Raw genomic sequence first — 16,088 nt, forward strand, 5'->3', positions numbered from 1 at the left:
ACGCAAAGGGAACAATAGCAGTAAAGGATGAGGATATGACTGAGGTGCTTAATGCCTTCTTTGTCTCAGTCTTTAATAGTAGGGTGAGATGTTTCCTGGACACTCAACCTCACGAGTCAGTAGACAGGGAGGAAGAGCAGAACAAAGCTCCCTTGACACAAGAGGAAATGGTTAGAGACCTGCTAGGTAAGTTAGATATTCATAAGTCTGTGGGGCAGATGGGAATCACCCAAGGGTGTTAAGGGAGCTGGCGGAGGTGCTTGCACAACCCCTTTCCATCATCTATCAGCAGTCCTGGCTGACTGGGGAAGTTCCATAGGACTGGAGGCTCGCAGTTGTTACACCCATTTATACGAAAGGCCAGAGGGAGGATCCAGGAAACTAGAGGCCTGTCAAACTGACCTCAGTGCCAGGGAAGGTCACGCAGCAGGTCATCTTGGGTGCTATCTCACAGCACATACAGGACAAACAAGTGAACAGACCCACTTAGCATGGGTTTATGAAAGGCAGGTCCTGCCAAACTAACCTGATTGCCTTCTATGACAAGATGACCCACTTGACGGGTGAGGAAAAGGCTGTGAATGTAGTGTACCTGGACTTCAGTAAAGCCTTTGACACAGTACCTCACAGATCTCACAGTATTCTACTTGAGAAATTGGCTCCCACCGGCCTGGACAGGTGCACCCTCTCCTGGGTTAAAAACTGGCTGGATGTCCGGGCCCAAAGAGTAGTGGTAAATGGAGTTAAATCACCTGGAGGCCGGTCACAAGTGGTGTTCCCTAGGGCGCAGTGCTGTGTCCAGTCCTGTTCAATATCTTTACCAACAACCTGGATGAGGGGATCGAGTGTGCCTTTAGCAAGTTTGGGGATGACACTAAGCTGGGAGGAACTGCTGATCTGCTGGAGGGTAGGGAGGCTCTACAGAGAGATCTGAGCAGGCTGGATCAATGAGCTGAGGCCAACAGGATGAGGTTTAACAAGGCCAGGTGCAGAGTCCTGTACCTGGGACACAACAACACCCGTGCAGTGCTACAGGCCTGGGGAAGAGTGGCTGTAAAGCTGCCCGGCAGAGAAAGACCTGGGGCATTGGTCGAAAGCCAATGAAGATGAGCCAGTGGTGTGCTTCTGTCAGCTAGATCTACATAAAATTTCCAACAGTGAGTACATTTTATAGCACTTTTTCAACTGAACAATCTTTAATTCATTTGACATCAAAGGTCCAGCCACCCAGAAGCTGTATCCAGGAAATAGAGCTATAAAATATTTATGTACAATAGAAGTCATTAGTGATGAAGCTCTGAAATTAGTAATCTCGCAGAAGCTATGGCCTTGATCCTCCATGCTCAGAATGACACAAAGTATCTTTGAGATTTTAGCAGGCTCTGTTGGGACTCACTAAACTCAATGGGGTTCACTGTCAAAGTCAGGTCTGTGTGAACAGTGTTAAGTTTCAAAGTTCATTAATGCTTTAGGCTGAAATATTATGTCATTGATCACACTGATTTGAATAGATTACATGGTGAATTAGCTCAGAAAACCCTGGAATTTTGAATAGTGGGGGAGTTTTTCATGTGACTGCTAAACTGTTCTAACACAGTCCAGGTCATCTTGCTCTATGAAAGTGACTTTATCAGCCCAGACTCAAAATTTAAGTAGAATTTCAGAATGACAAGTGAATCATAGTAGGGGTTTTCCTTCTAAAATTGCTTCTCAGTTACTGAAGCGGTGTTCTTTTCTTGCTAAAAGCGTTTTTTAACATACTTGGTATTTGGCATGTAAATATTAACACTGTTTTTACAAAAACATCACCATATTGGCTACTGCTATTGTTTAACAGCTGGTTCTGCAATGGAAAGCTGGGTTTTTAGTTTTAATTAATTTTCAGCCTCCAGATGGTGATACAAAATATTGCATCACCCCAAAATTGATAAGAAAAAGACGGTTGTCATGACTTCATAGGCCAAATCAAGTAGAGGAAAAGAAATGGTGTTATTAAAGCCCATGCAAGAAAAGCATATGTTGCTCCTTCCATCAATAAAAAAGGTTAGCAGTGAGATTCACCAATAGATAGATTATTCTTTTAAAATAATTTTTAATTTTTTTTTAAAAAAAAGTAATAAATGTACAACTATATTGGAAAATTCCCTGCTCTGAATCTTTCCTAGGGATTCTTCTGTTTTCACAGAAGCAACATCTTCACAAAGGCTAATATATAATATCGAGCTTCTAATACATAATGTATATTACTGTAATAATTATAATGTTATGATATGTAATAAGGTAAAATATAATAATTATATAGCTTCTCATCCTAAACTCAGACGAACATTGAAGATCTCAAATTTTGAGCCAGCAATCTTAGAGTTCTTGCCTATGCTAATCTAAACATTTTGTTTAGTTTCCATTCACTTTACTTCTGTTACAAGGCTTTAACTCTCATTTGCATGCACTTTCTCACAAGCAACCATCTCAGTTGTTGCTCCTTTCCTTAGCTGCTTAACATTTAAAGCGTACTCCTTCTATTTAGTTAACAGTCAACACTCTGTGCTGCCAAGTGAGAGGCCTGAGTTCAGTTTCCATTTCAAGTCCATAATTTTGTAGTTCAGTAGGAGCTGGAAGCACCAGTGAAACAGCACGTCTGCTGCCCAGAGTGCATGGAATTTCTTTTCAGCAAATCTGGCCAATTAATAAACAGTCTTGATAGGAGTGAAAGATGACAACATCATGGGTATGTAATGCTAAAAAGGAAACAGAGGCATCCAAAGGGAAGTAAAAGCTACTTTGTAGAATGTGTCCTCCAACTTGGAACAGATTTTCAATGCTTTAGGCTTCCTATATATAGCAGCCTGCTTCGATCATGAAAGCAAACCCGGTTCATTGCCTTTTCCTAGCTTTGGGGTGACAGAACAGACATTTTGAGAAAAAACAGGATTAAACTCTTGGTCCATTGGAGCCAATGAGAATTTTTTTCCCTCGTTCCATTTTGTCAGTATTTCAGTTCAGTACTGGAAATTGATATTTGACTTGAATCATTAATGGCTTTGAGACATATGATGTGCGTTTGGCTAAATCAGAGAGATAGCAGAGTAGTTTCAGAACACTTATTAATCTTGAAATAGTCACAGACTTTTCTGTCATTGTATTTGATTCAATGTCAACCATAGTCAATCTGATGAAAACCGGCTTCCCTATTAAAAAATTTACTGGATATCTTACAGTACTGGAAAATTTTAATAGCCAGCAGTACAGCAGTGGTCACAGAGAGATACTTTGGACAGAGGCAGTAGAAGAACCATCTTTTCAAAAAAGTTACTATACAGGTGAGCAGAGAAGACTGATTCCTACTTCTTTGAGAACATGCTATCCAAAAGATAAATTAAGCTTTCTTTTGTGGAAGCCTTATTCTAATGGGTTAAATCAATTCTGGCAGTTGTTCAAAGGAAATTCTTCTGCTTAGTTTTCCAAGCTCTCCCCAAAACCTTCCAAACACCAGTGTACTTATCCCTGCTTCTTCTTACTCAAGTCAATACATCGTTTAATAGCATTTTCCTCAAGTCTTTCTAACTCTTCCTGCTAAGGGAAAGGATAATCCTTTCCTACAGCAAATGTAAGAGCAAGAGTGATGTGGTATACACAACTGCTAACACAGGCTGAGGAGTGTGCTGGGAGATAAGGGCTGGCATAGCCATCTGCAGTGTTCTCCCTTTACCTCCTGACCACTTCACAATCACTGAGCTTCATACAGCTCTGTATGATCACATAGCTTCTATTAGGAAGTAAATTACTTCCAGTCTTCATGAATTTTACAACTAACACACCTCCAACCACAGCAGCAGCGAAGTATGTTATCCTGCCTACCCTACACTCTTACAGTGCTCCATGAATTCTTCCTTTTTAAATGTAGGCACTCTCAGCTATTCACATCTACAAAGCTGCACGGAAAGCTATTTCATTTCTGGAAAGACTGACATTAACAATATGCTATCAAATCTTTTTGTACTTTTTTATGAGAGCTAAGAAACCTCTAGAGTTTGTTATTTCTGGTGTTTGTATATTGCTGGGACAGGTTTATATCTTTTCTTCAGAGTTCTAATGCTAGCAAGCATCCTTATACCTCTCTTCCTGCTGCTGCTTTTTCTCACAGAAGAAAAACAGGACAGGAGGAAGAAACTTTACCACCGATCTCAGACTTAAAACCCACCTGAACAGCCTGGATGGTTGTTGTGCTTGACATTGGGATGAAGATCAGAGTGATCAGCAGACATGAAGACCCTAATACACTTCCTTGTTCTTAGTTTTGTTTAGACTTTCTGTTTCAAAACTTTAATTCCTTCTACAAAACAGTCAATTTTCTTAGACAAAGCCACAGACACTTTCTAGATGACAGCAGAAAATAATGCAAACTGACCCTTATCCCACTACTAAAGGAACCTACTTGAGCAGAGTATGTAAGCACGAACTTCGTTTTTTTCTAAACAGGGAGATGTTTTAAGAAGGAACTTGTGTTTTTAAAACTGTCAACAAAATACAGTAGAAAGCATTTCTAACTATACACTTCTACCATATCAGTTGCTGTTTCTTCATCTGTTTCATGGAGATGTTTAATGAAATTGACTAATAATGTAGAAATAACTATTCCCATTTGTGTTTCATCCTTTCTACCATAGTATTTTTTTGTGTGTTTGCTTTGTTTCAAATCAATTAATGTCTCCGTGATCATGCTGTAGGCATGCCTAGGAACATCTGCATGTGTCTCTGCTACCCCCTAAAAAGTCTGAAGTCATCGTCTATCTGACGAAAGGCGTAAGCTTATTACAAGTTTACTACCAGGCACAGGGGAAACTGAGGGGAAAATAGCACCATAAACACAATCTCTATTACATATGATATCCTCATACAAGAGCAATATTTTTAATAAAATTAATGGTGGAAAAATTTCCATTAGATTTCACAACTTATCATCAATAAAGTCTAACCACAAAACATAACCCCAAAGGAAAGTAGATTTTATATGCTCCATACTTCCATAAATAATGATTAATGCGTATGCTGAATAACTTCTTTACTGTTCCTGGTCTTCAGCATCACTAGTGGTAAGGACAGAAATAGCCACTGCTACCCACTGAAAAGGCATTTGTTATTAAACAAGTACTAAATGAATTCTGAGTCAGATACAGTGGAAGCTATAGTGACTATACGTGTGTATATATATATATATATTCAATACTTAGAATACCATGAACTACCATATGCTTTCCTAGCAGGATATACCATATTTCATCATGCAATTAAGTTTTCACTGATAACACTCTTAGACTAACATGGTCCAGTTTTGGACTTTAATGTGGGAATCAGACTAAGACAATATACAAAGGTCTAAAAAATAACAAATGTACTACATTTGAAACACCAATACCAAATATTATTATGTACAAGATTCAGTTTTTGCTTTGGAGTCTTACAGAAATTCCTAAAGAACAGCAAGCTTCTTCTCAAAGTTGATCCAACAAGTCATAGCAATAAGATGTTAAAAAACCCTATAAATCCATGGCCATTTTCCTAGTGCCAATGTAAATTCAAGTATCAGATACTTTTCATGAAATATCTAATAAAGAACCTTAAGGCTTCAAAGTTATCTCAGCTCCATTGTGGTGATATATAAAAATAATGTAAAATCAGATATCTAGACCAGTTTTCTTTCTCTTTCCAAGAACAACATGAACATGTAAGCATGGCAGCCCAAACCTTAGGACTGTGCCTGGATGTAATTAATCAGCATGACTTAAGCAGGGTCAACATCTGGTTGCTTTTAATTTAAAATGGTTTATGGGAGACAGAGAAGTTGACAGCTGATTTGCTCATGTCAGATTTGCAAGCTTGCAACTAGCCACCATCTCCAAATAACCCTTCATTTTTCCTGTCTCATTCACCACTGATTGTGAACAGAGGGGGTAAGCATTTTTTGGTTTAAAGATTTTGACTAGAAATTACTAGTCAAAAAAAACCCCAAAAACTTTATTCATTGCATTTTGGTGGTTTTGATGAACTCCCAGTGAAACCTTGTAGAGATAATGGAGGAAGATGACTTCCAGGGTGTGGACTAGTCCTGACAAGCCCAAATCACCTCCAAGTCAAAGCAGGCTCATCTAGTGGGAGGGGTCCCTGCCCATGGCAGGGGGGTTGGAACTGGATGTTCTTTCAGGTTGCTTCCAACCCAAACCATCCTGTGATTCTGTGACACCTCATTTTTCCTAGATCCACAAATCTCAAGCAGCCCTTCCAACATGGGTGCAAAACAACTGCTTGGCAATTTTGCTTGTTTTGCTTCTTCCAGATTTCTGTTTTGTTGAAAATTTCAAAATTTCTACTTCCTCTTCTCGAATGGAAGCTTGAATGATTGGGTGCAACATGAATATTGTGCCAACCAGCTCTACATTTAATAGTCTGAAGGCCAAGCACTCAGCATTTGTTTTACTTGAGATGACACAGAAATGGCAGGTGGTAATCTTCTGCTAACCCTTCTGAGTATTTCCCTCTTTCTTGAGGGCAGTAAATGCTGATCTGCACCAATAAGAACCGTGACTGCCTTAGCAAATCAGAGCCCCTCTCATCTCATTCTCCTCAGTGCTATCTGTTTAGTTAGCTCATAGAGATTTCAGCCCTGTGCTGTGTGTGAGGGCAACCTATGCTCTGTATACTACTGCAATTTTTGTCTGTCAAGAAAACCTTAAGACCTATACATGTGCCTAAGTTTAAGCCTGTAATTAGTATCATTATATTTCAGAGTTTCTGATACTTGGGTTTCTGTTTAGGATGAAGCCAGCACTTACCATACATTAAAAATAGCTCAGCTGTAACAGTGTCTGATCTTGTGGTAATGATACACTCTTTGAAAATTGTGTGAAAATCCTTAGGGGGGAGGTATTTTAATGTTTGGGGCAAGATAAATCACAGCTACTGAACTATTCATTCCTGAAATCTTAATAATGTGAAGTGTTTGGGGTGGGGGCAGAGGGTGGCAGAAAGTCGTGCTTTTCTATTACAAATTATTTGTACATGCTGTGATCATGGTTATACTGTCATACATAGGTATGCTACCTTTAGGGGGGGGAAAAAAAGGCTACTGCTAAAATAGCAAAATTGTCAGTGAAAATTGCAAAAAGTAAAGTCTAAAATAAATTATAAGCTAATTAAAACCTGATCACAGAAGCTGTGAATGTGATGTGTACTCTACACTGAACTTACAGGTGCTTGGGAGAAACTTGAAAAAAGTCAAGAAATCAGTATTGCATTCCACACAAAGAGTATGTTCACATGTTTGAAACAACATATGTTTTTTTGGGTAAGCATAGTTCAAAAGGGGTAAGAAGGGTTCAAAGCAGTTACATTCTCTAGTTTTATTTATGCTGGGAAGTTTCTTTTACTGCTCACAAGAATTAGACTGTATAATCACAACACCAGCTTCCTCTTTGTAAAAATGCAGCATGTCAGTTGCAGATGCCCAGGATAAATGACGTCAGACTTCCACACTCGCATCTTTGGGGCTACCCAAGAAGTTCACTGTAGCAGGTGTAACCTCCTAGTTGTAGAAGGGTCAACAATAAGCACTCTCTCCAAATGTTACAGGGGGTCATCTCCCCCTCCTTCCATCTAGTGGCACAGAAAAGATACAGTGGGCACTAGTAATGCTATGGTTACAGAGGATGCACTTCCATGAGGATGCACCAGGCAGGTGCAAATATACTGAGCCTCATGCGCCAGTCCAGTCCAAACAGACAGAAATACTGCTCTGAACTGACTACAGCTTGCAAACAACGACAAAGACCATAATTTTCCATCACCCTTTTATTTCCTCTATATGCAGCACCTTTTTCTGACTCTGGCCTTTGACTCCTTCCCACTTCCCAGTAGTTTTGCTTTAGGTAGAGATAGTACTTCACTTCAACTCCTCCAAAATGTCATCGCAGGAATTGTATCTGGACTGGCAGTACTATTAGTACCCGCATTTGGCCTCTGTTCTCTGGCCACATCTGTTTCAGATTTATCGGTAGGTTATGAAGTCTATGGAACTTCATAGAATGAAGATGGATTTACTCCTGCAAGGAAGTGACTTTACAAGCTTCCTGATTTCAAATCAATCCTAATACAGCTCATAGTAGAAGAACCAAGACTCTGTTTTTAAAAAGTGAGGAATACAGTGATACTTAAATCACGTAAATATATAAATAGTACGTCAGACTTGAAAGTCCCGTCATCTATTCATAACATTAACAACAAATGAACAGAAGACTCTTGAAAGGAAATAGGCTGTTTTTTCCTTACCTTGATCTTCGACTCAGTTCTCCTTCACAGTTAAGAAGCTCCCTTTCCTCCTTCATTTCTTGTTCTGTTGCTACGTTATTATCGAGTTTCTGTTCAGAATTTGTTTCCCATGCACCATCACCACCAACCATCTGCAACACACGTGTTCCTTCAGTGCCCAAACTCTTGTTCTCAGTGATTACAATGTCTGAAGGAGAACAGCCCTCATGTTCAAAAGATTCCTGAATGGGAGTTTCTACCTGAAATGATGTCTGAGTATCAAGAAACAATTCCTGTGCTAAAACAGCTGCTGGTTCTTCACCAGAATGTCCAGACCCTGGTTCTGGCACTTCTGACTTGGCAGAAATTTCTTCAGGTGATATGTCACTAACTTCATTTTGGGCCAATATAATCCAGCCCACATCTTGCCCACAGCTTTCCTGTGATCTCCTTTCATCATCCAGTTTTTGTGGCATAACAGAAGAACTTTTATCTTCTAAGTGAACAGAGTCCCATTCAGTCACACAAACAGAGTGATCTTCCGTTTCATTTTTAATGGAGATTGGCTGAAAGGTATCCAAAGAGCACAGTGAAAAGCCTGGCCAAGATTCTGTTTGTTTAGCTACATTAGCTTCTTGTAATGCAAAGTTACTTTCATTTCTTGAAGGTATATTTTCTTCCTCAGTAACAAGGATATAATCCATCTCCACTGAAGTTGGATCTCGGTGCACCTGCAATCTCACATCTTCCTTATTCTCTGTATTTTCCAGTTGAGGGCTCTGAGAGGAGTTTCTCAGCTTATTCTCCCAATAAAGAAAGGAGTCAGCATCAGCATCTAAAAAAAAAACCAAAACAGGTAAACAAAAACTCCTTTCAGTTTTTTAATTACTATTTTCAGTCATGATTTCTCTAAATCAGGAAATTGAGATAAAAGCTCTTTTCAGTTTTCTTTGCTCTGTTAATGTGTACTTGAATTTTACAACATCATCATCATTATCATTACTGCTACAGATTATACATTAACACTGCAGTCACTCCTAAGAGACAAATGCACGCATGCTAGGCCCTGTACAAACAGTAGGAATAATGTTCCTACTTCACTGCTTAAAAGCTTTAAATATTTCTAGACAAGTGACACTAGAGGTCTTCCCAAAGTACAGAATTTTGTATGTAAGGGAGACACACAAGCTTCGAAATTCACTCAAAGCCTCATTGTTCAGCAGTAGCACTCCAAACATTTCCTTCTTTCTTTGTCCTATAGACTTGCTCTGGAAAGCAGGTTTTCTTACCATCAGGTGATCTTTTATCTCCACCTGGCGGTGAGTTGAGATCAGTGGTTTCTGCTTCAGATTTTCTTATCGAAATCTCAGAAGCTCCTACAGTTACTTCAGACTTAGAGAGTGAAGGCAGTGATGTGTGATTTTCCTGAAGGCACTTTGTGGATGTTTCAGACACCTGATCTTCAATGCTGCTGTCTTTGGTCGTCAGGATGCCTTCTGCACTTTCTGAAGGAGTCGGTGGTGGTAAAGGTTTTTCCAAACAAACATTGTCACAAAATGGCTGCTGTAACAAGAGCTCTCTGCTGCCAGAGTGTTCAGCATAAAAAGACACGTAGGACAGTGGAGCACATACCACTTGTAGTTCGTCATGGGGCATTTCCTCAAACACAGGAACATCACTTTCAATTAGATCTTCAGATTCTTTTGCTATGTGATCAACCAGTTGATTATTTGAATCAGATTCGTGTCCTTCATCTCCACCAAAAAGAAATGATTTGGGACAGAGTATCTGTTTATCCTCTGATTCCTTTTCTGTAGCTTCACTGCCTACTAATGCCAGTATGTTCATTCCACCAGATGTGTTTGCAGGGACATTAGTCACTGATGTGTTCCTGATGTTATTTTCAACCCCTGTCTCAGATTCATCCACACATTCTTCTAATATGTCTAGCTCATCACTAGTTACTGCTGTATGGTCAGTATCAGAATATTTTTCAACTTCAGCCAAGGCCTTAATTTCTTTTAAGTTTTGTTCTGCCCTGTCAAGTAGAGTGAAATCCATGGGAATCGAATGCACTTGGGAAGTTGCTATTTGAGTTGTATCGGCAGGTGTCCCCTGACGGCTTGCAGGAGTAAAACTTTCATGGACTGTGTCTTTCACATCTAAGAATGTCACATCTAAAACTTCATTGGTAGTTTTAGCCAACTCAATTGGCTCCTGAGTATCAGAATAGATTAGCTGATATGATTCCTCAGTCTTTTCCTGTTCATAGTCTGGGGGGCTACCACTTCCAGACTGTCTCTCTACCTTCTGCAATACAGACTGACACTTTGAATCCAAATCTACCTCCTTACTTATATTTGACCATGACTGAATCCGGTGGCTGTCTGAAGCATGCTTAGCTTCATTCTCCAGGCACACATCAGGACTGTATGATGCCTCTGAACTACTGTCTTGGTCACAGTGACTTAATATATCAGGATTTTCACAATAAGATTTCAAAGTGACAATCTGCTCAGCATTAGTCCACAGGTCAGGTTCCACTGAAAACAACTGATTACTGTCTTGTGTGTTATCCTGTAAAATATCTGGGATGAGTGCATTTTGGGGAACTAAAATACTCCATCCTGGACTTGACTTCTCCGTCATTTCAAAAGATAAGTCTTCTACAGTGAAAGCACCTACCATGGAGTTCTGCAGTTCTGATCTTCCATAGGTGTCCTGCTGTTGTTCTTGAGGAACAAGACTTTCATTTCCTGCATCACCTTTTAGTAGATTCAGTTCAGTGATTCCTAGAACTGATGTATTTGGCATACCTTGTTCCTCATCTGAAGAAGGATTCTGTGCAGTCATTTGATTTTTCTCATCTGTAGAAACCAACCGCTCTTTCAAGCTTCTTTCTTCTTTATCCATTATGGAAAGATCAAATTGTTTTAACTGTATAGTGTCTTGACTTATTTCGCTATCAGGAGTATTCATAGGATGTACTGGCCTTTCATCTTCACAGCACAGGGAGTAAGGCTTATTTCCATCATTACTTGCATTACTGAAATGCGCTTCTATTAGTTCTTCATTTTGTGAAGGTGATCTGAAGGAGTCCTCTTTACTACTTGTTAACTCGTTAGTTGCAGAGTGACTTGGAATGGAATACTGATCTTCCAATTGCTTTTCTTCACAAGGCTGTGTATTCCACCATTCTGAACTGTCATCTGGAAAATTAGACATTCCTACTGTGGATTTTGAATTGGTTCTTAAATCACCTTCCAATGACATACTCCACATATCTATAGCTTTTGAAGAACACTCTTCTTTATCACCAAGAGCAAAAGTTGGTGTAGTATCTTCATTCATTTGATACAAATATAAGTCTTCTCTGCTGCCCGTTTTTTCACTGAAAAGTCTCACCTGAGCTTTTGTCTGAAGTGTTTCCCAGTGACCTAAATATTCAGAAGTCTCATTACACTCCATTATAGTCAAGTTCTCCGGAAACATTCTCCTAGCTGTATCTGTTTCAGGACTTTCACTGATGACGCCTACCTGGACCTCCTCTCGCACCTCAGTTTTTGTATCTAAATTGTCTTCATCTGCTTCAGGAGTTGCTGCACTGTATTGAGCATAATCCTCTCCAATTTCAGATACTTTCTGCTGATTTTTTTCATATGTGGAATCTTCATAAATCACTCCTGGACATGCCTCTGAATTTTCCGAATCCTCATTTATGTCAGGACTTGATAAAGAAGATACAGTATCATCATCTACATGGGCATTCCAAAAATCTAAGCTTTTAGGAACTTTGTTCTGTTCAGTGCTTGTTTCAAATCCTTCTTCGGTTTCATTTCCAAAGAAATTCCTTTTATGGGCATCTTCAAGATTTTTATTATTTTTAGTTTCCCACATATCCCTACTTTCATGATGACTGGTAACTGGAAGGTCTTCCCACACATTCACAGATGCATCACTTAAATCTGGACTTGTTCCACTTGAGTGTGCATAATAATTTATTGAATCACTCCACACATTATCTTCTTCCAAATAACTTTTGATTCGTATATCCTTTGAAAGGCTACTTGTGGTGTTTGCCTTTTCGAGGACTTCACTTGCCTCAGGACTTGTTCCAGGAGATTGCAAATCTTCACAAGACTGGGAATTCCAAGCATTTTGGGGAAAACTGTCTTTAAGCATTACACATGGTTCTCCACAAAGATTATTAGCAGGTTCCAAATTTTCTGAGTTTTCACTTTTCCCAGAAGCTACTTCAGGTGAAAACACATTTTCCACCATGGACAAATCTGTAATCTCAGGAACATTGACATATTCAGAAGAAGGATTCTTCCTAAACTGATCTATGTAAGACTTTTCATGAGTCCTGTTCAGTTTTGAGATATTTTTGAAAGAAACTAACTCATAATTAGAAACGCCTGGATGGTTAGGAGCCACTTCATGTAAGCCTTCTTTCACTTCTCCCAGTGCTTTTTGTGATTCATTCAACAAACGAATTGATGTGGTTATGCACCAACCACTGTTTCCAGAGTCACTGCAGATGCTTGAGCTTTCAGGCATTTTAGAAGAACTATTTTTAGGATTATCACTACCCTTATCAGAACTTTCAGAGATATTTTCCATCTCAGGACTGGTTGCATCTTCTACCACTATAGTGCCCTTCTCAGCTTTCTCAGAAAGCAGCTGCAATGTTTCACAATAATTGTAATTTTGTGGTCTGGAGTCATGTAAAGATTCATAATTTCTGCCTTCCTCAGGAGCACTTGAAGAAAATTCTACATTATTCTGTGTCAAGTCTTTCCTCTCTTCCTGACTAACAGGATTACTTTGATTGTAAAATGGCTCATTCTCTTTGATTAGTGCTTCCAAACTAAGAGTACTCATTTTTTCTGGGGAGCTGGGAACTTCAGTTGTTGATCTGTTTTCTTCCAAATCTGCATTAGATGAAGATTCACTGTCCTCTTGCGCTTGTTTATTACAAATGTCACTAATCATTTGCTCTCCACTTGTCTCATCTGTTCTCTTGCATCCCTTTTTTCCTTCCTGAGAGATGACAATGGCATTGTTCTTCCCTTCCCCACAACCCTGCACTCTCTGTAAACTCCATGAGTTCAGCTGCTGTGCTGAACCCTGACTATCCAACTTTTCATCAACATCAGCACAGTTTTCTGCTACCTTCTTACTTCCTAAGTCACTTATTTTCAGATCCAAACCATTCCCAGTATCTGAAGATGGCGTAGATGTGTCTGTGTCTTCTACAGGAACACTGTTCACTGCTTCTACATTTTCAGCTGCAGTCTGTCTAGCATTTAATTCGTTCTGTGGTGGTGATAAGTCATGCACTGTTTGATCGTATGTCGGCGTTAACCTATTTTCAGGTATAGAAAAACTGTCTTCTCTGGTGTGTATCTCAGTTGAAAAACATTGACCAGCTGTTTGTTCTGAATTAAGGAAAGGTTTAGCAGAGGCATAAAGAGCAGTAATTTCAGAATTTATTTCTTGTAAATGAGTGACATTATTCAGAGGAGGGTTCCAGATGCCTGTATTTCCAGTGCTTGAAAAAGGCATGTTTCTAGGAGATAGTGTTTCCTTATTTGCTTTCTCAAGTACTTTTGGCTCAGTCAAATTTGGGTTTATCACTTTATCAGTAACTGTTTCTTCATCAAAATCTTTGTCCTTATTTTCTATTTCGTCTTCCATGTATGTAGGTGATATATATGAATCAGATGTTGAATAATTGGTGTCTGGTGGAGAAACAATTAAATCTTCACCTGTGTTTGATGAACTAAGATCTGATTGTTTATACAAGAAGGTATCGTCCCATGGCACCACTACTCCGGTCACTTCTTTCCTGATATTTTTATTATACATATTCCAGGTCTCTATATTTTTAAATTGTTTTGGTTTATGTTTAGAGTCACCAAATACAGCTTCTTCCTCTGTCTGAAGCTTGGAATTATTTTGCATATTGTTGAAAACAGAATTTGTATCTTCAGATTGTCCATATTCTTCTACTGAATAACACGGTTCTTTATCCCAGGCTTCTGGAGATACCTGGAGAGGTGGATTTTCACCCTCGTTGTCTACTGTGATCTCTGAAGAATCTGATAAACTAGTTTTTGATATGGCCCTTTCCTCAGGAATATTCACTGATTCTTTTTCTCTATCCAGTTTGGGCATGTTCCATGCATTTTCTGAGGCTCTAGCAATGTCTTCTGCATCAAACTTAGTCCAGACCTCATATGAGCGCCCAGCTAGCTGAGAACCCTTCCCTTCACCATCACACCATGCATCTGACATCACAGGTGTTGGCTGATCGACCTTCCACAGATTGGTAAGGCTCATGGGTTCTTGCTTCATCTCCTCTAAAGAAGCAGTTTGCAAATGCAAATGTTCACTTGTTTTCTCTTGATTCTCATGGTTCCAATTATCTTGTTGAAATGGACTGTCCCACAGACCTACTGTCACATACTCACTTTGCTTTGGCTGTTTTTGGAGGAATACAGAATCTGAGGCTCTTCTATCAATGTGTTTTTGTAGCAAAGGACTTTCTTTGCAATCTTTCCATAAGACAGGGCTCTGAAATACAGATTCCTGCTCACTTGAACTCCAGGTATCAGCATTTCTGGACTCCAGGTCAAAGCCATCCCACCAGCTCCCATATCTAACACGAGGCTGAGAATAATTTGTGTTATCTATTTCATTAATTTTTTTAATGACATCTTGTGGGAAAAATAAAGGCTGCCCGTTATCTAACGGCGAAGTTTCTACAAGACTGTTCATAGGAGTTGGTGGAATTCTTGAATCAACAGATTTCAACATCTCTGGTGAAGAAGAATCACCTTCAACTAAATCAATCAAACTTGAAGTTTTCTCACACATTTCTTCTGGATTCTCAAGAAATTCAGCTAAATTGCCTTCATCATTTCTTTTCATAAGTAAATCAGGTGAATAATTTGCTCTATCATTTTGCAGCAGGTTTGCCTCATCAAGTTCTTTTTGCACAGTGAGTTGCCCTTCTGAAGAATCACTATTAAGGAAATAGTCATCTGCTAGGGAACAATCAACAGAATGAGAAGAGGACTCAGATGGAGCTGCAACCGCAGGTGCTAGTTCAAAACTGAAAAGATCAAAGTTATCACTAGTGTCTCTAGATTGAGGTTTTTGTTCTTCAGCAATCGCTCCTTCAGGAATAGGGCTACAGGAATCAAAGCCAGACAGAAAACTGTGATGGGAAGCAGCACCTTCTACAACAGGGCTATCATCACTAAGGAAAACAGAACTCTCCTTGGAAGACCGGCTGCTTCTAATAGTAGCTAATCCACTGTCTGGACTCACGAGGTCTACATTAACATCAACGTGGGCTTGCATAGATCCATTTAGATCTGGAGGATTTTCTAAAAAACTGGCAGAACTGGGCTGTGGTTCTACATCAGAGCCGTATAACTCCATAATACCAGAAGATCCTTGTGACAGTGGAGCACTTCCTGCAACAGCTTCAGTAGAAGAAGTTCTACTGTTTGATGCCATTTCTGGTTGTCTTCTATTCAAAACGTCCTTAACCAGAAGAAAAATTTGATCACAGGTCACCGAAGAATTTTCTTGATGATAAATGAGAATTTCGTCACATCCACATTCTAAAGGATCCATCTCCAAACAAGGATTCTGACATTCTTCTAATTCACAGCAAATCTGTTGAAAAACAGGATGTTTCAAAAGCCATGGCAATCATGGGCATAAGGGCATGTATCTTCTACTTCACCATATAACACAGCCATACCTAGCTA

General features: G+C 39.4%; 1 protein-coding gene across 5 annotated transcripts in view; it reads right to left on the minus strand.

Annotated features, from left to right (window-relative positions):
• The window catches only part of PRUNE2 (prune homolog 2 with BCH domain), a 131,080-nt gene that overhangs the window by 39,744 nt on the left and 75,248 nt on the right, over positions 1-16,088 (minus strand). For all 5 annotated transcript variants that reach the window (XM_054053846.1, XM_054053845.1, XM_054053843.1 and 2 more), the window contains exons 8-9: positions 9,591-15,993; positions 8,323-9,136 (exon numbers count right to left, since the gene is read on the minus strand). In XM_054053846.1, the coding sequence (XP_053909821.1) occupies positions 8,323-9,136; positions 9,591-15,993 (7,217 nt within the window). The remainder of the gene's footprint in view (positions 1-8,322; positions 9,137-9,590; positions 15,994-16,088) is intronic.

Source organism: Cuculus canorus, chromosome Z (genome assembly GCF_017976375.1).
Source record: "Cuculus canorus isolate bCucCan1 chromosome Z, bCucCan1.pri, whole genome shotgun sequence".
In the NCBI taxonomy this organism is placed as follows: domain Eukaryota; kingdom Metazoa; phylum Chordata; class Aves; order Cuculiformes; family Cuculidae; genus Cuculus; species Cuculus canorus.